The sequence below is a fragment of the Onychomys torridus genome, chromosome 7 (assembly GCF_903995425.1).
Source record: "Onychomys torridus chromosome 7, mOncTor1.1, whole genome shotgun sequence".
NCBI lineage: Eukaryota > Metazoa > Chordata > Mammalia > Rodentia > Cricetidae > Onychomys > Onychomys torridus.
Genome location: NC_050449.1, coordinates 111,822,956 through 111,846,806, shown reverse-complemented (window position 1 = coordinate 111,846,806; position 23,851 = coordinate 111,822,956). Strand labels below are relative to the sequence as shown.

The window sequence follows — 23,851 nt, the reverse complement described above, 5'->3', positions numbered from 1 at the left end:
AACAATACTGAGTTTTGAGCTAGTGAGTCTCTAGAGGGATTTTTAGTCAGGATTTCATCATTTCTTGAAAATCAATCTGTAGCCGGGCGATAGTGGTGCACGCCTTTAATCACAGCACCGAAGAGGCAGAGCCAGGCGGATCTCTGTGAGTTCAAGGCCAGCCAGAGCGAGATCCAGGAGAGACACCAAAACTACACAGAGAAACCCTGTCTCAAAAAAAAAAAACAAAAAAAAAAAACAAAAAAAAAAAAGCAAAAAAAGAAAACCAATCTGCTAAGACAGAACTGCCTGGAGAGGGTGTGCCTGTGCCTGCTCACTATGGTGCATAGCACACACCTCACTAGGACAGCTTTCCCAGCTGTGTGTCCGCCTGCTCCTTAGCTTTCAGTTCCTCTAGCTTCTTCCCATAGCGACTCAGGAAGTAATCATCAGGTTCCACCCCCGAGCTCTTCAAAGTTTCCAGGACCTTCTCCAGTCTGGCCACAGAACGGGCTCCATCGATCTTCCTGGTGCTCAGGTACAGAGTGAACTCCTGGAAACCTAGGAGCTTACAGGTGTCCACAGAGCAAATATTCCGGATGTTGCTGGTTCTGTCCAAATGGGGGAAAAACACCAGACCTGACATCTTCTCTAGGTCCTGGAGGCTCACCTGGAACTCAGTTAACTGGGACTGGAAGCCAATGGCTGTGTTTGGCACCACAAAGGCTCCCAGTGCCAGTGGTTCAGTAGATTCTGGACTTCTGCGAGCCAGAATCACCTTGTAAAGGTGTGAAGGAACTGCCACGTTGTCCTCACCGATCACCTAAAAACAAAGCAGCCCAATTAGTGCCAACAGTTTCCAAAGTTTTGTTCCCACAACTCCTTAGACACATTACCAGAAAAGCTCAGTAAGCAGTCTCAGTGTACCCAACGCATCACAGTCCAACTGCTAAAAAAAAACAACAAGGAATAAAGACGCAGGTTAGACAGCAAGAGGCTCTCTTGGAAAAGAGCTATGGCAGCGTGGTGAGGTTAGCTGGTGGCTATCACTCTGATTTCTACGGCCTTCACCCCTGTATTTGGCTCTGTGTTTCTTATTTGATAAGACTGTTTAGAAATTCGTCTACAGAAGAAAGTCAAACAAAGATGAGTATCGGGCAGGCCAGCTCTAACCAGTCTTTAAAACGATGCTACCCCAAAGAGCAGGAGAGAGGAGGAAGGGTGCCCCGAGCATGCACTAAATTTTCAGTGGGAAAAAGCTGTCATTCTCTCTTCATCTCATAATCAGAGCTTTTGATGCTCTACACAGTGGAAGTCAAAACAGCTGCCTTCAACATCCCCAGCTCTCACAATAAAAATGGCCCTGGTTTAGCAAACTTACCAAGAAACAATAGCCAGCCTTTGAAGAAGTAGCCAGATATCCATCAACAGAACTTTCTAGATCACTTTGATCACAGCTCACTTTTTCAAGTTAAGCACGTGCAACTGCTTTTGCTTAGTTTCAAATGCTCCTGGACCATCAAACATTGAACTTCTAAATTATGCTGTCAAATCAGACACTTTGGAAAGGTAGCCACACAATGAGAAAAGGAGAAAACAAGTTGACTGTGTAGGCTGGCCATCCTAATTATGAAGTCTCTTTCCTCCAATACACTTAAAAGCCTCATCTGTCACCTAAAAACCAAAAGCTGAATGTCCCCGATAAAATGACACTAGCCAAAGGAGCAGGCAGTGTGCCTCCAGGCCCTGCCTTCAGTCAGCAGGTCTCCTCTGATCAGACATCTCTGGCTGCAGGTTCCCTATCCAAGTAAGGCAGCGAGATCAGAGCCAACAAAGGGTTCTTTTTTGATTTTTACAAACTCCTATCCACACTGCACACAGCCCAGAACTCCATGGCTACTGTCTGTCACACATTACCACAACCAACTACAGGACTTCAGGGAAGACCCAACCACAGGAATGACATCTACAACCAACTGTCGTTGAACATACTGAAACTGGTTGGTTGGGGCTCAGTACAGAACAAGGTTTATGAAACTACACTGTCCATAGGTTCAAAACTCTTATCCTCAAGAGTGGCTTGTGCAACCAGGGCAAGCAAGCTCACCAAAGGGCCGAGCAGGGAAGTTGTAAGCTCACACCAGGTTCACCAATTCCCGGTAGATGATACTAACGATGCTGGGGGGGGGGGGGGTGTCCTGAACCTGGCACTGACCCTCCAGCACAGCATAAACTGGGTGTGGTGGAGCAGGCTGTAATCCTAGCATTCAGGTGAAGGCAAGAGGATCAGAAGTTCAAGGTCACCTTTGGCTGTACACTTAGGGAACTCAAGCCCAGCCCAGACTATGTATCTCATTTAAAAAGGAACAGAGAGGGGCAACAGTAAGCCTGCTCTTGAGCAGAGTACTATCTGAAGGGGAGCCAATGCCACAGCTTTCCTTATACACAGAATGTGGCAGGATGCTAAAAGATGATGGGTAATGACAATTACGGGGGTCTGGGGACTAGAACTAAGGCACAGTGACTCTGGAGTCACATTCACAAAGAGGTGTAAGTTGAAATGAGCTTCAAACGCTTCCCAGTGGCTGGGACCCAGCCGGTAAGCAAACTCCTGGTGCCATCTGATGGTCTTTCCATTCCACTGCAACACCGTAACATGAGAACCTCCAACTCCCTGGAGAGCCTTCTCCACACTCTCCATTTCCACCTCCAAGGCTCCTTGTCCAACAACAGCTGCTTTCAAAAATATTTAACTGGCCATGTTCACTGGCTGCCAACCAGAACTTCTGAGTTCCTTAAATTCAAGCAAAAGGTGTAAGAGTTTGCATTTTACATTTCATGGCTTTACTTCATGGAAATGTGCCATTTCTACACTTTTTGGGTTTTTTAAACTCACGCTAGCTGAAGGACCTCAGGGATGCCGAGCACCCCTCTATCATTCAGCTACATCTCAATCCTTGCTACTGTTCCTATTCAGAACTGGAACATGAGACTCTTCTAGTCATGACCTCCCTATGAGTAAGCAGAAAATGACATCAACTCATCATCTTTTCCGTGTCAGTCTACTTTGTTCTCAGCACATCTAAAGAGACCATGCCTGTTTGGAAATTCAAAACACACTGTTTCTTCCTTAAATTTGAGGCTTACAGCCTGGCAGTGGTAGCACATGCCTTTAATCCCAGCACTCAGGAGGCAGAGGAAAGTGGATCTCTGAGTTTGAGGCCACCCTGGTCTAAAGAGTGAGTTCCAGGACAGCCAGGGCTACACAGAAAAACCCTGTCCCAAAATAAATAAATAGACAAACAAAACAATTTTTAAAAATTGAGAGGGTTGGGGATTTAGCTCAGTGGTAGAGCGTTCAGGCCCTGGGTTCGATCCTCAGCTAAAAAATAAAAAATAAAAAAAATAAAAAATTGAGACGTAAGTAATCTTAAAATAACTTTGAATTCTATTCCTTATAGGTAACTCAGCAATACATGTAAGCTTTTCTTACTTTGAGAAAATGTTCCTAGAATGTACAAGGTTCAGTAGACTAGACTTCCACCCAGGTTCCACTTTGCCATAAGCTACAACTCAGTCTCCTTTTTTCCTGCACAAACAGCGCCAGCAATCCCCAAATGCCTCACAGAACTGTTATGACAGACTGACATGCTAGTTAAAAAAACAGGCACAAGCCTTTAATCCAAGCACATGGGAGGCAAAGGCAGGGGGATTACTGTGAGTCTGAGTTTGGGGCCACCCAGTGCTATATGAGACCCTGTATCCAGAGAGACAGAAGGGGAGGGGGGATGGTGCATACTTATAATCCCAGAACCTTGAGAAGTAGAGGCAGGAGGAGCAGGAGTTCAAGGACAGCCTGGCCTACAAGGATACTGCTCAAAACAATAACAAGAAAGATTTCAAAATCCCCAAGACCTATTAAAAAAAACAAACCTATTTTTTTATGGTGGATGTCATTCAAAAGACAGGTTTTGCAGAGGGATAGTGGGAAAACATGGGCTCCAGCAAGATTAGACCAGTTAAAGGTCAGCTGCAGGCTCAGAAAGAGAAATCAAGTTGAACATAAATGACTGTGGACGAAGGATTTCTACATAGCTTAACACGAATCATGCTTTTAATATCAGTACATCAGCAACACACCTTTTCACAGAAGATTTGGATAAAAATGTTTTACAGAGGAGATCACTGCTGCTATTAAAATGCTCAGTAACCTTGAACTCTTGTCAAGGCTAACAAAAACTGGAAATCAACCAACTGGAAGTGACCAGAAAATATAATACACAGAACAGTTGTAAGATGGACTCACATGTAAGTTGGTTATTTCCTATATACTGCCTGGACCTTGCTTCCTTCTTTCTAGAGACTATATAACAACTTATCCCTGTCACAACCACAAAGTGCCCCTCAGTTCCAAAAGAAGTTGGCAAGAAACAATACAGGTTTGGCCTGCTCTTTGTAATGTCGTATAGTTATTATGTCTTGACTAAAGTTCTTAAGATAAATGTACTTAGTGACACCATCCCAATAAGACAAGAAAGAAAGGAAGTTGGACCACAAAGACTGCTAGGACACATCAAGAGACTGAGCCCTTAAAATGCCAATCACATGAAAGAAAGAAAGAAACATGGTAGTTTGGAAAACATGGAATCCATCCACACTTAGGAAGACAGAAGGAACAGTGAGGAGACACAGGGAAGTGAAGTCAACAGGAATGTTGGTGAGCCCTGTCCCCAGAAAAGCCAGCAGACATCTGCTGTAAAGTAGCTCAAACTAAACAGAGCCTCCACCTACTGGGCAACTGCTCCGGGCAGTGGGCAGATATGGAAATGAACCAAGTTCCCTAGACTTCCAGATTCCTGCTGCAGATTTCCGATTTTCTCCCTCCCTACGAGTCACGGGCAGAAATCTGGACTGAGGCCCAGTGAAGGGCAGGCTGTCACTGCTCACGTACCACCTCTCATCAGGTCATTTACAATGGTCAAGTCTTCAGGTATGTTTCACATCTCTCTAGGAACGGATGCATCAGAGAAAGCGCATGGACGGCCTCAGCTACACCAAGGGTGACCCTGATTCAAGCTGTCAGAGGGTTCACTTCTGATAACATCACTGCTACTAATCCTCCCCGAGGCTCACACGTACTCAAGTTCTAGGGTGCTGTGATCCACTCCCCCAGATTCTAGTGGACATTTCTGCCTGGCTGTAAGGAACCCTCTTGGCCCATTTTCTGTTATTTCTGCATGCTAGCAAATATTCCCAGCCTCTACCCACAGCATCTTCCATTACTGACGGCCTCATGGTCTCAGTCCAGGCACTCAGTTGTCCCTTTGCCACAGACCTGAGAGCCTCAAAGGACAATGCTGATTGAGCGTCAAGTGTGCAGACAGACAGATCCAGGCCTGGATCTCCCCTTTTCAATCACAAGCTATATGACCTGGGCTTGGCCCCTACAATCCTCAGTTTCCGTGTGTGTAAAAGAACAACTGCTAGCCGGGCGGTGGAGGCGCACGCCTGTAATCCCAGCACTCAGGAGGCAGAGGCAGGAGGATCTCTGTGAGTTCGAGGCCAGCCTGGTCTACAGCCTGGAGCGAGATCCAGGACAGGTGCAAAGCTACACAGAGAAACCCTGTCTCAAAAAAGAAAAGAAAAGAAAAGAAAAGGAAAGAAAAGAAAAGAAAAGAAAAGAAAAGAAAAGTGCTGTGTGAGACAAGGGCCGTGGTGAGGACAGAAAGACAGCATGTTGAAAGGTGCCTACATGATGCACAGTGTAAGTGCTGGCCCTCACTCAACGCCAGTTCGTTTGCTTCACTTCTCCAAAGTTGAAGCGCACACATGCTCCACTGCTGCCCAGCAAACCCAGGTGTCCCCATGTTGGCTCTGTATGGTCTCCTGACGTAGTGTATGGCCGAAAACAGGCAGCAAATCTAAAGTGGCCATGTGATTCAGAATCACCATGCCTAACTGCCAGGTACCCCCTTGGAGACAGAGCTCACAGTTCATTCATACTATTCCTTCGGAGGGACTGGCTGCTCTCAGGGGATGTTCAATGGGTGTCCCCATCCAAATACCATGAAAGGACACCACTGGACCCACAGACACCTGATTGGAATTGATGCTTCTAAAAGGTCCCACATGCTAAAGAACTGTCTGAATTTCTTACCTGGACATTCAGGTTTCTGTAACCAGGCCCCAGCCCTTCATCTCTTCTGCTTCTTCTACACAGATGTACTACTTACTGTTTCTCAGCACAGGCTGCCTCTCCCCACCCCACCCTACCCCTCTCCCCACCCCACCTCTCCCCACTCCCAGCCTCACCGTCCCTCAGATGCACTTTCTTTAATGAAATTCCAAGCTTACACAGGCACCTATGTGTACACACAAATACATTTTTTTCCCAGTTAAATTCTTTTTGTTGTTATTTTTTTCCTTTTATTGAAAATTATTGCTAGGCAGTGGTGATACACTCCTTCAATCCCAGAACTGGGCAGGCAGAGGCAATTGAATCTGAGTTTGAGGCTAGCCTGGTCTACAGAGTAAGTTCCATGACAGCCAAGGGTATGCAGAGAAACTCTGTCTAAAAAGAAAAAAAAAAAAGAAAGAAAGGAAAGACAGACAGGCAGACAGACAAAGAAAGAGGGCTCAAAGGTCCTGAGTTCAATTCCCAGCAACCAAATGTGACTCATAACTATAAAGAGATCTGGTGCCCTCTTCTGGCCTGCAGGCAGAACACTGTATACATAAATAAATCTTTTAAAAAAAAAAAAAAAAAAAAGAAGAAATTTTTTTTCTCACATAACATATTCTGATTATGGTTTCCTTTCCCTCTCCTCCTCCCAGTTCCTCTCCACCTCCCCTCACATTCAGATCTACCTTCTTTCTGACTCTCATTAGAAAACAAACAGGTGGGGCTGGAGAGATGGCTCAGTGGTTAAGAGCACTGGCTGCTCATCCAGAGGTCCTGAGTTCAATTCTCAGCAACCACATGATGGCTCACAACCACATGTAATGAGATCTGGTGCCCTCTTCTGGCATGCAGGCAGAACACTGTATATTTAATAAATCAATCTTTTTTTTTTTTTTCCCCGGAGCTGAGGACCGGAAAAAAAAAAAAAAAAAAAGAAGAGAAGCAGACTTCTAAGGAACAATAATAAGATAAAACAAAACTAGCACACTGGATTAGGGCTGTCTTAGCTGGGTTTCTACTGCTGTGAGGAGACGAAGGCAATGCTTAGAAAGGCAAACATTTTACTGGGGCTGGCTCACAGTTCAGAGGTTTAGTCCAGTTTGGTCATGGTGGCAAGCATGGTGGCATGCACGCGGGCAGACATGGCGCCGGAGACGTAGCCAAGAGTTCTGCATCTGGAGCCACAGACAGCAGGAAAGGAGAGTTACCTACACGGGGCCTGGCTGCAAGGCTGGGTCTTTAGCACCCGAGACCTCAGAGCCCGCCCCAATGACAACGCAATACCTACTCCAGCAAGGCCACACCTCCTGATAGTGACACTCCCGTGAGCCTAGAGGGTCATTTTCTTCCAAACCACCACAAGGACAAAACAAACAGAAAGGAAAGAGCCAAGAAAAGGCACAAGAAACAGAAACAGACGCAGAGACCCACTCCTTAGCACACTCAGGAATCCCGTCAAACCCAAACCGGGAGATGTACTATATACATAAAGGACTTGCAGGGTTAAGAGAGAGAGAAAGAAATATATATGAATAAAATAAAAAAAATAGGATAATTTTTTTAAAAGCCCACATGTGACATTATGAGAGAGGGAATCTTCAACATGCAGTAGAGTTGGTTACTGGTAGACCATCTACTGCTGGGCCTGCAGCCTGTTTCCCAGTGAAGCTCCCTTGGAGAAAACTAAATTTTCATTTGCATGTGGTTATCAAATGAAGATACTTCCTGGGTTAGGGATGGGGCCAACTAAATTCTTAAAATACAAAAGTTTCTTTTCCTAATTTAATTACTAAGAGACGATATCTTGGGTTTAAATGTTTAGTTAGAATCAAGTTTGACCTGTAAAATAACACCCAAACTAGCTAAACCTACATTACTATAGACAAATCTACTAGTGAAAATAAGAACATTAAATCAGAAGTCAGGAGGCAGTCTCTGAGGAAGATAAAAAGCAGACAACTAGAGGACCAAGTCTTGTCAACACCAGACTTCTGTATATATGCATGACTATGACAGTGACCAGGGCTCACACAGTCCCTTCCAAAAACCACAGCAAAGAAAGGCCTTCCAAATAGCGAGCACTAAAGGTAGAGAATTTCACCCTACTCTTTGGGGCTCTCTCCACCCACTATAAAAAGCTAAAAATGAATGTGGTGAACACACATGACAAGCCAAAAAGCAGAGAGAATACTCAAGAGTCAACTTGTCATGAAGACCTCAGAAGCAGGGCTCCTGGAGAAGTACTGTGCCCCAAAAGCAATAGCCTTGTTCTGACAAGGATGAAGCTAACACTCTCTAAAGGAACACTTCTCAAACCCTACAGTCCATGTCAAACTCCTTAGAGAGCTCGTCAGGCATGTAAATTCTGGAACACATTCCTAGAGTTTTAGGATTAGCAAAAAGTAAAAAGTTTACCTACATTGCCTCTTCTAGAAACAGGCTGAACCCTAACATAACACAAGAGAGAATATAAGAAATGGGGCCTGGGGAACTTAAGACTAAGCAGACCTAAGCTAGGTGTAAGAAAAACACACAATAACTAAGACCGCTCACGAGCTTATCAGCGGCCCGTCACCAAGTTACCATTCCCCTTGAATGCTGGGAGCTTCGGACCACCCTCCCACTTCTCCTTCCTCCTTCCCTCCTCCTTCCTGACTCGATCATATTCTAGACCTCAGGCCTCACTGTACCAGGGTGTGGACCTCCAACTGCCCTTCCCATCTACACTCATGTAGCTCATTCTAGCTTTAAGTCCATGTGTGCTAACAACTCCAAGCCCATCTAGACACCAAACTCACGTGTCCTGCCTACTGGCCACCTGAGTGGTCATCAAATCTCAAAATGACAAAGCGTAACCCCCAATAGTCTCTTCTCTGGTTGTTACCATCTCAGATGGAATGTGACTAGACTCCTTCCTCCTTCCCGCAAAGGAAGACCCAGGAAGCCTTGCCGTGAATCGTCACCCCTTGCGCTGGAGTGGTTTTTCTCAGAGCTCCACTAGCTGCTCGACCCATCATCTCCCATGTCCGCTTGTTCTCACCAGCAGCTAGCCAAACTAGGTGTGGCAAATGCAAACCAGATTACACCATCAAAGCCCTGCCGGAGCGTCCTGTCTCGACACAGTCCTTCTTCTCATCTTCCCCAACCCACCTCCTTCCTCACCACCAACTGCTGGCACACTGCGGCGCACCGCTCCCTGGACATCAAGTTCGGCCTCTCTCTCACTTTAAGCACGTTTCTGCACAGATGTTACTTACCACAGGTGACCAACCCGACTTTTTCTCCCCCTTTTCCCCCTCCACGATCCTTTACCATTCATTTTTCTATATGGTCCTTGTTTGCCTTTTTACTCTAGGAGAAGCACCCAAGAGCTATCCCAGGTATACACTAGACACTTAATAAAAGTATGCTGAACAGCTTAGCCATATGGTGTACACTGCAGTCCCATCCTCTTGGGACCCCAGGAATTCCAGACCAGCCTGGGCAACACAGCAAAACTGTCTTTAAAGGTAAGTAGATAAACAAACATACTGAATGAAAGAAGAGAAACTGAAAGCGTCCCTACATTCTTAAACACTGCAGCCGTGGCTCCCGGCCACCTTCTCCCTCCACTCTGTGTCCTGTCCTTTGTTGTCACCCGTGTCTCTCGGACACAGGCATGACACAGAATTTTATCTCTTCCCACAGATCCAAACACACGACTTACATACCCAATACTGTGAATGCTGGTTTTGTACTTTCAATAGACCTGAGAGTATAATCTCAAGGACCAACAGGGGCTGGACAGGAACACAAAAGAGGAAAAAGCCAGAAATTGCTGAAGCTAAGGTAAGAATGTGTGTTCTGCCAGGCAGTAGTGGTACACGGCTTTAATCCCAGCACTCAGAAAGCAGAGGCAGGTGGATCTCTGTGAGTTCAAGGCCAGCTTGGTCTACAGAGTGAGTTCCAGGACAACCAGGGCTGTTACACAGAGAAACCTGTCTTGAAAAACCAAACAAACAAAAAAAGACCACTAGGCTCCGTAAATTAATACAGACATGGAATGATACAGGCTCAGAAGCCCAGAAAAGGACCTAAGACAAATAAAGCTTTAAGGTAAAAACAAAAACCAAGACCATCATTCAAAATACACCCTTCAGGAAGCTGACCCTGACTGACCTCACGAATGTGATCACTGTGAGGAGAGCTGCCGGGTCTCTAAAAACTCTTCAGGCAACTTGACCACACTGAGCATCATCCACTGATAAACGAACAGCCAAGTTATACCACTGACAGCTTCACATGTTCCAGAGTAACGAAAACTGAGGACCGAGACACAGCGTCTTTCTATTTTTCAATTCTGAATTTCAAACAGACTTTGTAAATGCTCCAAGAACTCCATTATTCACCTATGCCTACCAACTGTTAACATTTTCCTTGATTTATCATTCTCTTTTCTGTTGTCCCTAAACTTATTTAAACTAATTCACAGCCCCACTCCTTGATCCTCCAGGATGTACTGTCTCCTTACAGAGGTATTCACTTAAGCAGTCACAGACCAATTACCCAAACCAGGAAACTGAGTACAATCATCTAGTCTCCAAACTTCAACTGTAGCCAGCTGTCCCCGAACATTACTCAGCAGCCTTGTTTTCTGCCTCTAAGGCCACACTGCAAGTTCTGTCTTCATCTCAGGTACTAAAGGTTGGCGGCTGGTTCCCCAGCCTGTGATCGACACGGCCTCTCTCTTGGATAAAGCATCAGTGTGTTTTATGTCCTCCCCTGGGCTCCGTCTGCCATTTTCACACAATGGGACTGAATGTTACGCATTTCTGCAGAGATGTCCTTTCTCCACCATACATCACACCACCAGTAAGTACCACTGCTAGAGATAGCAACCTTGGTCACTTGGTTAGGAAGGTGAAGTCATCATTTCTCACCTTTTGACCATTAAATGACTTATGAGGTGAGTGCACCCCTGTTCCTCACAGAACTGCTGCCCACACTCTGCCACCAACTGATGATTCCTGCTTGAGTCACTGGTGACTGTGATGGCTGCAGAATGCTCCTTACAGCTTCCACTCCTGCCAAGCCCCTGGCTGACATCAGTCAGGAATGTCCCCTGCAACCTGTGCATTTACCCACCAGTGGTATTCTGACCTAACCCCGCAGGGCTACACTCCACTTGGCTCCTTCCTGTGTCTTCCACAGGGCTGTTTGAGCACTTCCTTGCCTGGGGACAAGCTGTTCCATTTTTGTGCTCTGCCTACACGAGTTACTCTGGAGGGAACCGGCCACTTCTCTAAAGTGCTGGGGCCATTCAGCAAGAGGTGATTTTTAGAAAATAAGATCTGCCTGTGGCTAAAAGCCTATACCACTGCTTCTAAGCCCTCTCAGGACAAAGTAGGTCACACACTTTTATAAGCTGTAGTTTAGAAAATCATATCCAGCAAGAAAAGCAATACATAAAATGTATATTTTTCACTATTGCATTTGAACAACACAGGCAACAGAAACACTGTGCCAATATATATACATACATATATGGGTTTGGTTTTTTATCTTTGTGGGTGTTGTCTTGGTTTTGGGGGAGAAGGGTTGTTATATTAGGTTTTTGGGTTTTTTGAGAATGAACTTAGGTTGGGTAGGTAGAAAGGGGGGATCTGGAAGGACCTGGGGAAGAAAAAGGATATGATCAAATATATTTAAATTGACAAATTGTTTTAAATAATAAAAAATAATAAAAGAAAAAACTACATAAGACCAAATTTAGAGTCAATTTTTCCTTTTATACTAAGTAAGACTTTATTACACAGCAAGCTATTTATATAAATCTCTCCATTTCACAAAACAAAACACAAGTAAATTGTAAGTCAATCATTTCAGGTTTACAGTCACCAGACTTTTTTGGTGTTGAGAGTAAGAGGCGCTAGGCAAAGCCAAAATAACTAATTACCTTGAAGCCAAAGCAACCAACAACAGGCAGTTCTAAGCATTTGGTTCTAAGATTTTTTTTTTTTCCTGAGACTAGGTTTCTCTGTGCAGCCCTGGCTGTCCAGGAACTCACTCTGTAGACCAGGATGTTCTTAAACTCAGAGATCCACCCGCCTCTGCCTCCCAAGTGCTGGGATTAAAGGTGTGCGCCACCACCACTTGGCAAATTCTAAGACTATTAAAAAAAATAAAAAACTAAAATTAAATTAGCAATTTGGTCAGAAGAAAAATCTGAAACAAATCAGTCTTAAAGAACAGATTCTTCTGCCCTCCTCCCCACCACCAAGAAGGACTGGACGTCACGACCAAAGAAGTCCCCAGTAAGCGACTTTAAAAAACAGTGAAGCAGGCTGTCTTCGGAACCTGTTGAAAGCATCAGGTGCTGACACTGCACGGCACATCTGGTCTAGACAGAATCACAGCCCCTGCAGGGCACCCCACTCTGCTCACTTGCTCTCCGCTGCTCCCTAAGCCTGCAGTCAGGCTTTAAGAGTTTAACCTAGCCAGCATTCACTACACGCCTGCTCTATTCCCTCCAAATACTCCACCTCTTTCCCTGCCCTGTGTGGACCAGAGTCCCTGCACAATCCTCAGGGGGCCTCTCCGTGAGGAGATCCAGTCAGGCTGTGTTGGTAGAACACTCAGCCCTGCTAACGCGCTACTGTAAAAGGCTCCAGAATTCCCCAACACTGGAGCCTTCTTCCACAGCAGCAGTTACAGCCTTTCACATCTCTAACATCATTAAAGCTCTCATACACTTAGCCTGTTTCCTGCTCTCCGCAAGTATTCCTGAGTCTTGAACATTAAAAAAGAAAAGAAAAAAGAAACTTTAACACAGTAGGATGTTGAATGTCTTCCTTTAACTGTAAGAGTCTTCAAGTCAATGCTTGTTTTTTACTGTATCCTCTAATCCCATAATCCCAACAGGTGCCCAGTAAATAATGCTGAATAAATGAAATTAAAAACAGAACACTGAATGAGATTATGAATTCATGGAACAACATAAGCTTGCATGTTACAAGTCCCTACCTGGTAACTAACTGTTTTCTTTCCATCACTTCTAGTATGAGGTAAGGTTAATGGTCCTGATACTATCCAAACATCTTCAAATCTCTCCGTCAGCTCACGACAATACATTTCTATTCTGAAAAACAAATCAAAACATATTACATGTTCACAGGCATACATGTAAGAAAGCAGCAAGTCATCCAGTCCCCAGGAAAGACACCAAGATCTGACTGAAGAAATTAACTTAGGGATGCCCACAGTGGCACACACCTTTAGTCCCAGCACCAAGGAGGCAGAAGCAATTAGATCTCTGTGAGTTCAAGGTTAATCTGGTCTACAAAGAGTTTCAGACCAGCCAGGGCTACACAGTGAGACCCAGTCTAAAAAAATTTTGAAGCCAGTAGGTGGTGGTGCACATCTTTAATCCCAGCACTTGGGAGGCAGAGGCAGGCGAATGTCTCTCAGTTCAAGGTCAGCCAGGGCTACACAGAGAAACCCTGTCTGGAAAAACAAACAAACAAAAAACAAAACAAAACAAAAAAAACAAAAAATTTAAAGCAGTCGTTTGAACTTCAAACTATTTAAAAAAAGAATCAAATCGGGCATGATGATGCACACCTTTAATCCCAGCAACCAGGAGGCAGAAGCAGGAGGATCTGTATAAGTTAGAGACCAGTCTTATCTACATAGTGAATTCCAGGCCAGTCAGGGTTACGCAGTATCAAGACGGCAGCTATGCAAGCTCTTCCCATCTGAAGCAGAAGGTTAGATATTTACACTGAAATGTCTCAGACCGCCTCCTGCACTTACCTCTAAAAGTCAAATGCTAAACTGCAATTCCCTAAATGACGGTGGTTTCTAGAACACATATCACGAAAGGCTGCCGGAACCAAGCGGTCATTCTGTTTTCACTTGGCACCAGAATGTATCTTTCCTAAAAGGCTGAAGGCACCAGGAGCACGGACCCCCTTACTAGCTCAACACAATGAACTCTTAGGTTCTGGCCGTCCCATGCGGCAGCTATCCTAATGGGAACCATCCACACAGCACAGGGCTAGGGCAGAGACAACACAACCATCGACATGGTAGTGACATGCACACTTTATACTGCACTTGGATGACATCTAAAGGAGATGCAACACCAGCCACCATGCCTGAGTTTCTTTCACAGTGCAGACGCCCAGTTTCAAGATAAGTTCTCCTCCTTACAAAGATCTCCCTTGGGAAAAGAAAATGTAAAAGGTTCCCATAGGTGTGCAATCAGCAAACACAACATGGAAGGGGTAAGAACACCCCAGAGCCTTAACAAGTTGGAAGGAAAAGCTTTACAGGGAGTGCAAAGGTCCATGAGTTAAATCTGAACCTTAATTGGGTCCCAACAGCAACAAGACCCTCGGGGGAATGAACACTGTAAAGCTAGTGCTAAAGAGTTACTGCTAATTTTTTAAGTACAATAGTATTATGGGTTACATTTAAAACAACTCTTTTCTCCTAAAAATACAATTTATAATGTCATATATTATAATCTGAGCAAGTGGTAGGGGGTTACAATACACAATGAAACAGATGTGCCATGGTTGGTAACTAGTGAAGTCTTTACCGATTCCTCTCATGGTTTTTATGTGTCTGTTTGCACATAAGCACATTGGTGCGGGTGCCAGGGGCCAGGAGAGGTGTTAGAACCCCTGGAGCTAGAAATGCAGGCAACTGTGGACTAGCTGGTGCAGGTGCTGAGAACCAAACTCCTGCTCTTTGCAAAAGCAACATGAACTCTTGACCACTGAGCCACCTCTCTGGCCACTGAGCTTTTATGTATAGGGCATTTTCTTAATGTTTATTTTTTAAAATTTGTCTTTTTATGTGTGTGTTACTGCATGTACGTAAGTGTACATGTGAGAACCTAAAGAGGACACTGGGTTCCATGGTGATACAGAGAGTTGTGAGCCATCACGTTGACGCTCGAAACTGAGCTCAGACCTAGTAGCAGAGCAAGCAGTGCTGCAAGTGCTCCATCTCCCCAGGTTTGATTTGGTTTGGTTTGGTGGTAGGGATGGAAGCCATGGCCCCTGCCCACGTGAAGCAAGTAGTCTACCAATGAGCACACCCGTAGCCTGACTCTGAACCATAAGATAATTATACAGGAAAAGCACACTGAACGAAACCACCTCAGCCAGCGCTAGCCTCAGACACCTGGCGAGACCACTTGACAGAACTTAACCATGTCCAAAGAAAGCAGAGGTGCAGATGTTTCCATTTCTAACCAACATGGTTAATGGCTGTGTTGAACTGCACATGCCAAACTGTGGTCTTGCAAAGCTCAGAAAGAGGCAGGTGTGGTACCGCACACCTGTCACCCCAGAACTTTCGAGGCTGAAGAAGGAGAATCCCAAGTTGGAGGCCAGCCTTGGACCTGACAGGGCCCTGCAAAGAGCTTAGGAGCAAAGTGCCTTCCCTGGACACGCTGTTCAGTTGCTATCAAGGATGTTCTTTTAGCAGTTTCTCTCAAAACCTGACGAGCAGAAGCAAATGCTCAAAAAGGCAGGCTATCTTCTGAAAGCTGTTCTCCCAAATACAGCAGAGAGACTGGCCCTTCAGCCAGGAGAGCATCTGAAGAGCAAGAGACGGCACATACATGCCACCAGTCTGTGTCACCAACCATCATCCACACCTACCTATTCCAATAGCCAGAGTTATTATCGAAATTCTGAGGCACGATGTTAGAAAGGTAAAAGGTTTCTGCCATGGCTTTCTGTGAAAAAAATGAAAACAGTGTGTTGTTGCAGCATGCCTTCCCTTCTGAAGCCCCACAAGCAGATGCAGACAGCCCCATATGTTAGTGCCTACAGGTCTACTCATCAGTGCTGGAATCCACACATCAGGCAATCGCGCTATCACCCATCTACAGCCCCAACCCACTAACACTTATTTAGATAAACACAGACATAAATATCCCAAGACAGAAGACTCTCATTATGCAAAATAGTAACTGCAGGCCCAGTGAAATCGCTCAGCAGGTAAAAGGACTTGCCCCACAGGCTTGCTGCCCCTGATCTGTGCCCAGAACTGATACAAAGGTGAAAGGAAGGAATCCACAAAGGTGTCCTCTGGCTTCCACATACAATCCATGCACACACCTAATACATGCAAAATAATTTTAATTAAAAATAAATAAATAAATAAACTAACCCTGCCTCAAAAAAAAAAAAAAAATTTAATTTTAAAAAGACTATAAGCTGGGTACACGGCCCATGCCCATCGTCCCAGCGCTTCAGAGGTGAAAGGGGGGGTGTCAGGAACTCAAGGTCACCCTAAGCCACATACCGGGCTCTGGGACTGCCTGTATGTACCACACGAGTGTCTCAAGTTACAGTGACAACAGCAACAGAAAATAAGAACTATAATGTAAGTCGTTCCGTGTGTCTGGCTTTTCTTACCATTTCTAACATCCAAAGCATGTTTATACGCTCCAAGGACTACAAGCCTCCAAAGAAGGCTTGAGAATAAACTCTGGCTTTAAGCCTCTGGAGGAAAAGCCACTCTCAGGAATTTTATTTAAGAAGTATGAAAAACAATAAAATGTTTTGTTCAAAAGTGGCAGAGAAACATCCTTTTCTCCCAGTTTCCAGCCACCTAAACTCGCTCACTTGGCAAGTCTGACCTACACACACAAAGCTCTGCTCCAAGGTCCGCAGCCAACAGCTGCTCTCACCACACTGTCCCTCAAGGGGGTTCTAGCCTGGTAGCCACCAGACCGGATGGACTGCCACTGTTTCAACTGGTCTACAGCTCTCAAACTTCTCAGACTGAAAATGCCTTGGGACCTGGGGCGTGGCAAGGTGGTGAAATGTCTATTTATATGCACAAGTTAAAATTAAACGTGAAGGAACAGAAAAATGAGTAGCTTCGGTTCCTAGTGGCTTTTCAGCCCCCTTCACATTTAGAAGTTAGTTCTTAGAGGCAAGAGACAGACAAACATGGACATTCTCAAGCTTTACAAGGTGCCTCCTAGAACATCAGCCACACATCCTCATCCTCTCGAAAGTATTCCTACACTGGAAAACTTGTTATTTCCTGCTGGGGCCATGTGTCCTCGTGACCAGCCACTTCCAGCATAGTCCTCGTTGAGAGCACTGAAGGTTGAAGGGACATTGGGGTCAGGCTTGAATTCACAATGTTTTCTGTTTGCGTCACCTGAAAGAGACACACAAAATGGTTGTCTATGGGTCCTCTAAGGCAGGCAGGTTGGCTGCTGTGGGAGGGCATCACTTCAAGCAGCTGGTATTAGGGACCACATGCATGTCTCAAGTTCCTAAAACAGTTCAGATATTTTATCTGAGCAAGGCTTGGTCTAGGACAGGATGCTTCTCACACAGCGAGCTATCTCTCACATTCTGACTCTGGCCTTTCCAGCTAAGCTAAACCACCCTGGACAGAAATCAAGTGGGAACAGGGAGGTAGTAAGGGGCAAGGAGAACTCCACACCAGACAAACATGTACAAGAGCCGTCACGTAACTCACAGCGGCTCGGACAGCATGCGCAACACCTGCACAAGGTCAAACCAGACTAAATCCCAATAGGCGGGGAGGGGAGCCACAAATCCCACTCTCACGGAGGAGCTACTGGCAACTGATGGCTACTGGGTGAGGGAGTCAGTTTTCTTCAAGAATCTGCCCCGGGGGGGGGGGGGGGGTTTACCCATGTGCCAACAGATGATCTGACACTCAGGCGTATACTGCAGCACTAAGTGGGAGGGGGGAGTAAAAAAAAAAAAAAACACCTTAAATTAGGGAGGGAACAGTGGTGAAAGGGACAGGGAAGAAACTGAAGGGGACAGAATATGGGTGGACTTACCAAAATCTATTATATGCATATAGGAAATTCTCCAACAACGACAACAAAAAGGCCTCTAGCCAGGCAGTGGTGGTACACGCCTTTAATCCTAGCACTGGGAGGCTGAGGCAGGTGGATCTCTGAGTTCAGAGGTTAAGAGCACCGACTGCTCTTCCAAAGGTCCTGAGTTCAATTCCCAGCAACCACATGGTGGCTCACAACCATCTGTAATGAGATCTGACGCCAGAGGGGGCGTCATAATAACAGTATGGGAACAGTGACTGAGACACAGTGTTTATAAGCAAGAGTTAGCTGTACTTTACCTCCTCAAAACTACCCAACTCAGGAGTTTACAATGAAAAGAGCATTGCTTTCCTCATACCCATCTCAAAAGGATCACAATAGCAGGATAAAGTTAATAAAATTAAAATTCTTCCATTACTTTAACTTATTAAGCTTGAGTATAAATCAAATGGATTTATGGGACACGAAGTTACAGTTAAAGGCTACAGATACAGCCAAGTAAAGATTTGATGCCAAGTGTGAGGACTGAGTTTGGAGCCCCAGAAACCATGTAAAGCCAGATATGGTAACACACATCTGTAATCCCAGCTCCTAGAGCAAGATACAAAGTGGAGACAGGAGAATCCCCAGAAGCTGGAGGCAAGTTAGCCTGGAAAACAGGAACAAACAGGAGACCTTGTTTCTACAACTAACTCTGAGGTTGTCCTACACACACACACACACACACACACACACACACACAGTGGACCAGTGCAGGTCCACTCTTGAGATACATGACACACATGCACACACTCACAAAAATTAGGATCAATTTTCAACTTCTACAATAGTTTCCTCTTGAACGAGGACATTCTAAGGTCCCAGGACATTGCATGTCCTGGAAAGGTATACACTCATCCAGATATCAGCATTTTCATCCTCACAGCACACTTCCTTATCTTTTTTTTTTTTCTGTGTGTGTGTAGGGGGCATAGCACACACAGCACATGTGCAAGTCACAGGCCAACTTTGGAGTCAGTTCTCTTCTGTTTTCAGGGATGCTCTGAGACTCAGACTCAGGTCAGGTCAGCCTGTGTGACAGTGCCTTCATCTACTGAGCAATCTCGCCAGCCTCATAGCACACATTTTAAAGTGAAGGAGAAATAATATACAGACCTTACATTCAATGATAAATCACAAAATAAGGATGAAACTACCACGGGCATCCTTGTAATCCAAGTACTTGGTAGATGTAAAAGCATCAGGAGTCCAGGGTTATCCTCAGCTAGGTAGATCAATAAACTGAGGCTAGCCTGGTCTACATGTCTTAAAAAAAAAAAAAACTATAGCAGAAAAAAATATTATCATTAAGATAGTAAAAAGTTACTGTAGCATCAATTTATTTTAGTTATTATTTTGAGGCAGGCTCACAGTGTAGCCCTAGCTGGCTAGGAACTCATTTCTATAGAGGCTGACCTTGAATTCCTAGGCACACTTGCCACTCCTAAGATTGAAGCTGTGCACCACCACACCCAGCAACACAATTTTAAAGACCACCTCAAGCCAGGTGTGGTAGCAAGAGCCTTTAATCTCAGCATTCAGGAGGTCTCTAGGAGTTCAAGGCTAGCCAGAGATACATAATGAGACCCTATCATGGAAAAATAAGAAAACTCTCACAACTTACAAAGAATAGTTAACAAAATACCACCTCTCACTGACAATAAATACGGTAAAATCAGCTATTAGACTGGGAAAGCGTAACAACACTCATCACAAGCGAAGCCTGGGAGACCTGACACTCAATAATAGCAGCAGGAACTGAAATAGATCTGCTTAGAAACCAGTTTGACATTCATTTTCAAGATATGGTGATGTTAATTAAAGAATCTTCCAAACCATGGAGGATACATGAACAGACTTCACACCCACGTCACAACTGTAGGCCATGTCACTCTGGCCTCCCTTTCCATCCCTAAGTGCACTAAGTCTTTTCACATCAGGGCTTCCAAAGACACAACTGCTTCTCTCTGCCAAGTATGCTCTTCTCTAAATCCTGAGGGTGATTCCCATCACTCTCCAGTCCACTTTGTCAAAGAAGCAGAGTCAGCTCCTGTGACCACCTCTAGCACATTCTGCACTGTCCCTTAATTGTACTATCCTGCAGTCACTTCTTCCTGAAAGGTCACTAGTAATCTTTATTATATGCTCATAATTATTTGACAGGCAACCTGTTCCCCAGTTAAAACACCACAGGATGCTGAGAGGTGGCGGTGCACAGTCGGGAGGCAGAGGCAGGCGGCTCTCTTGAGTCGAGGCCAGCCTGGTCTACAGAGTGAGATCCAGGACAGGTACCAAAACTACAGAGAAACCCTGTCTCGAACTAAAATAAACTAAAATAAATAAAGATACATAAATAAATAATAAAAAAGTTAAATATAAAAATGCTACAGGACTCCAGCCCATCTAGCCTTGGCTATAGCTTGGCATCACCGTGCAAGCACACTTAGTAGGCATTTAAACAAGACCTGTTGAGGGAACAATGATGCTCACTGCATCAATATTTATGATGGAGCCTTGAAACTCGAAGTGTTGAAATACATGATGTTCCCAGTCCCTGAAACAGCTGGGAAGGGTCTTGGCACTGCTTCAATACTAAGCTTGATCCGTTTAATCAGAGAGCAAAATAAATATCATTTTCTATGTGCTGTGAGGTGCAAAGATTGAAAATATTATCAACAATCCCCTTATTCTAAACTTGGAAACCCTTTCACTAGAGCTTGAACTTTATTCCAATCACTTACCTATGATCTTGTCCTTGGATATATGTTCAAGGACCCATCTGGGCACCCGTTTTGCCTGGTCATAAGACAAGGCATGATTAGTGTAACGCCTGGTCTCTGTTCCAGTTAAAGGAAATCCAAACTGTTCCAAGACAATTTTTTCTGCAGATTCTGAGAAAGAAAAAGAAAGAGGGGGGGGGGGGGGGCGTGTGAATAAAAACAAGTAATAAGTAACTCTTATTATAACCAAAAGATCAAAGACAACAGTGATATCTAAAAGCAAATGGTTCAAAGGTCTCTCCAGGGAGTGTGATTCCCAGTGCTGGGGATAGAAGGGTCTAATCAAACAGACCTCATTTTTGCAATTATTTATTAAGTCAAAGAAAACAGTTTAGCAAAATCCTCCTCTGCCTACATTCTGCTGTATATTCACAATAAGCTTCAACCCCAGCATGTGCATTTGGTTTAGGTGGTGGGAAATGAACTCAGGGTCTCACTCACACTAAGCAAGAATTCCAATAGGGCCACATTCCCAATCCTTTTACTTTTTACTTAGAAACAGAGTCTCACTACATTGCTCAAGCTAACTTCACTCACTCTGTGGCCCTGGCGGGCCTTGAACTTCTGTTCCTCCTGCTTCGACCCACTACCCGCCAAGTTCACAGGTGTATGCTGCCACACTCAGTCATGACTTAGAGAAAGGGTTGCAGGGTGCAGGCAGAGCAGAGCTCGGCAACAGCTGTGCACACACCAAAAAGAAACACAGACCCGACCTTACTAGTTTTCCACATCTGCACCTCACACTGTAAGGAGTGAGGCCGCAAAGGAAAACATCACGCTGCTGCAGCTATCCGTCACTGATAAATCCGGACGGGAAAGGATCTTCAGACTTAAGGAGACAAAAATGGCCGTGCTTTTGTTTTTCATCATCACAGTGTCTCATCTGCCAGGCTAAGTATTCATTTCAGTTTTCCTAAAGACCATAATTCCATGAGCGGGAGCACACACCTGTTACTCCACCAAGTTTGATGCCTGGCTGGGTCACAATGAGACCTTGACTCAAAAACAACAAACAAACAAACAAAAACACTCAAAACATCCCTCACTAACACTCCCCAATGTATTAATACAAGGAAAGACTGATGGGTATGCTGCAGGAAAGCTGGGAAACTGGTACTTTCTCCTAGTGGAAAAAAACCAAGCACACGCTCAACAGTGAGCCGGGTACCAGTCACTCCTCCCCATGCCTTCCCAGGCACCAACCGCCGGGTATTCCTCTGGCACAATGGCAAGTATCAAAGAAGCAGGTTGTTGAGCATGTCCTGGAATGAGATGGGCCTGCAGGTGCCCTGGGAACGTAAGAATTTACATACTTGGAAAACTGGATAGCAGATAGCCTTCATGGAAACGCCTTCACATATACTTGCTAAGATGGTTAATGTCAATTTGACAGAATCTAGAATCACCTGAGAGACAGGCCTCTGGGTATGCCTATGTGGGGGTGGGGGGGTTGTTAAGGCTGTATTCATGACGCGGGAACCCCCCCAGCTTAACTGTGGGCGGGGCCATTCCCGGTGTGGGAATCCCACTCAGTGTGGATTGGAGAAAAGGGGACCCGAGCAGCAGCATGCCTTCGTCCCTGTTTCCTGATTGTGGGAGCCATGTGGCCAGCTGCTTCGAGCTCCTTCCTCGCCATGATGGGCTGCACCTCGAACTGGGAGCTAAAACAAACCCTTCCCTTAAGGTGCTTTCGTCGGGTACTGGTTTCTGTTTGGTTGGTTGGTTCTTGTCACAGCAACAGGAAAAGAAACTAAGACACTTACTGAAGGCCAATTCTGTACCAGGCTCTGTGCTGCACCTAAGGTGGAGAACAAACAGAGTCTCAGCTCGAGGTGGAGCTAAGGATGAAGGGCAGTGACTTGCAAACTCGCAGAGCGAGGTGAAGACTTTGCGGGGAGAGGGGGCGTGGGGCCGAGGCCTGGGGATGCAGCCCGCCCGCAGACTCACCGTGCGGGGATCCCGCGTCCCGGCTCCGGAGCAACTGCAGCGCCGTCAGCCCAGCTCCCGCGGCGCCCACGACAGCCCCAGCCAGGAAGCCATTCAGAAACCGCCCCGAGTCCCTGAGGCGGGAAGCGAAGTTCTTAGCAGCCATAACTCCAGAGACGCCAACACTGCCTCCGCCGCGCATGCGTACACCGAGGGTCCGAAGCCAGGGTGGCCCAATCGCAAGCACTGGAACGAGGCACGCACGCGCGATTTGGAGCCTCGTGCGCCCCCTGGTGACTAGCTGGAGCAGGCGCGCCTGCCTCCATCCCCGTTCCGGGCTAGGTGATGGACGGGTTGTGTCAGGAGTAGAGGGTTTAATGGTGTGCATGTATTGTCCTCAGAAGAAAATACTTTTAGTCTCCTTTAATAGTGAGTAAACGCGTTCTCATGATCCAACTCGGTGTGATTCCAAAACCTGTTCCACATTGGATCTGTTGCAGCACCTGGCTTCAGAGTCAAAATGCACACACATTTTGTGTTTGTACCTCCTATCGAGTTTCTTGGCAAAACCATGGTAACCTGAGACTCTGGACCAGAGCTCAGAAGTTTAAATCCCTGCCAAACTACTCAGGTGTGCCACTCCATCATGTCTCCTCTTTTAATCTGTGCCTGAGCCAGCAAAACTGCCTATCTGGTAAGAGTGCTTGCCACCAAAACTGACGACCTGAGTTCAATCCCTGAAACCCACTGGATGGAAGGACAGAACTGACTCCTGAAAGCTGACCTCTAACCTTCGTAGGTATACACTTGCCTTATTGCACGCACAGACATAAACAAATAAATGTGATAAAATTGTAATTGGGTTTGGTGGAGCTGATCTGTAATCCAAGCACTAGGGGGGCTGAGTTCAAGACCAATGTAGGCTACATAGTGAGTTACAAATGAATCTCAACTACATAGCATCATCGCCATCATCATCATCATCTTAGACAATAGGGGTTCATCTCAGGACTAAGGAGGTAGCACATAAGATGCATGCCTTCAGGTACACTGTAAATGTTAGCTACTTGGTCTTAGAAAATAAAACTGATTGGTGGGGGCTGGAGAGGT

At 45.4% G+C, this 23,851-nt stretch overlaps 1 protein-coding gene across 1 annotated transcript; it reads right to left on the bottom strand.

The window, feature by feature from the left end:
- Positions 1-274: 274 nt before the first annotated feature.
- Positions 275-22,929, bottom strand: Exog (exo/endonuclease G). The gene is made up of 6 exons (XM_036191794.1): positions 22,763-22,929; positions 20,777-20,926; positions 17,193-17,332; positions 15,814-15,890; positions 13,163-13,277; positions 275-802 (listed from the first exon to the last, which is right to left on the bottom strand). The coding sequence occupies exons 1-6, from the start codon at positions 22,905-22,907 to the stop codon at positions 341-343; spliced, it is 1,089 nt and encodes a 362-aa protein (XP_036047687.1). The 5' UTR covers positions 22,908-22,929; the 3' UTR covers positions 275-340.
- Between the last annotated feature and the right edge of the window lie 922 nt (positions 22,930-23,851).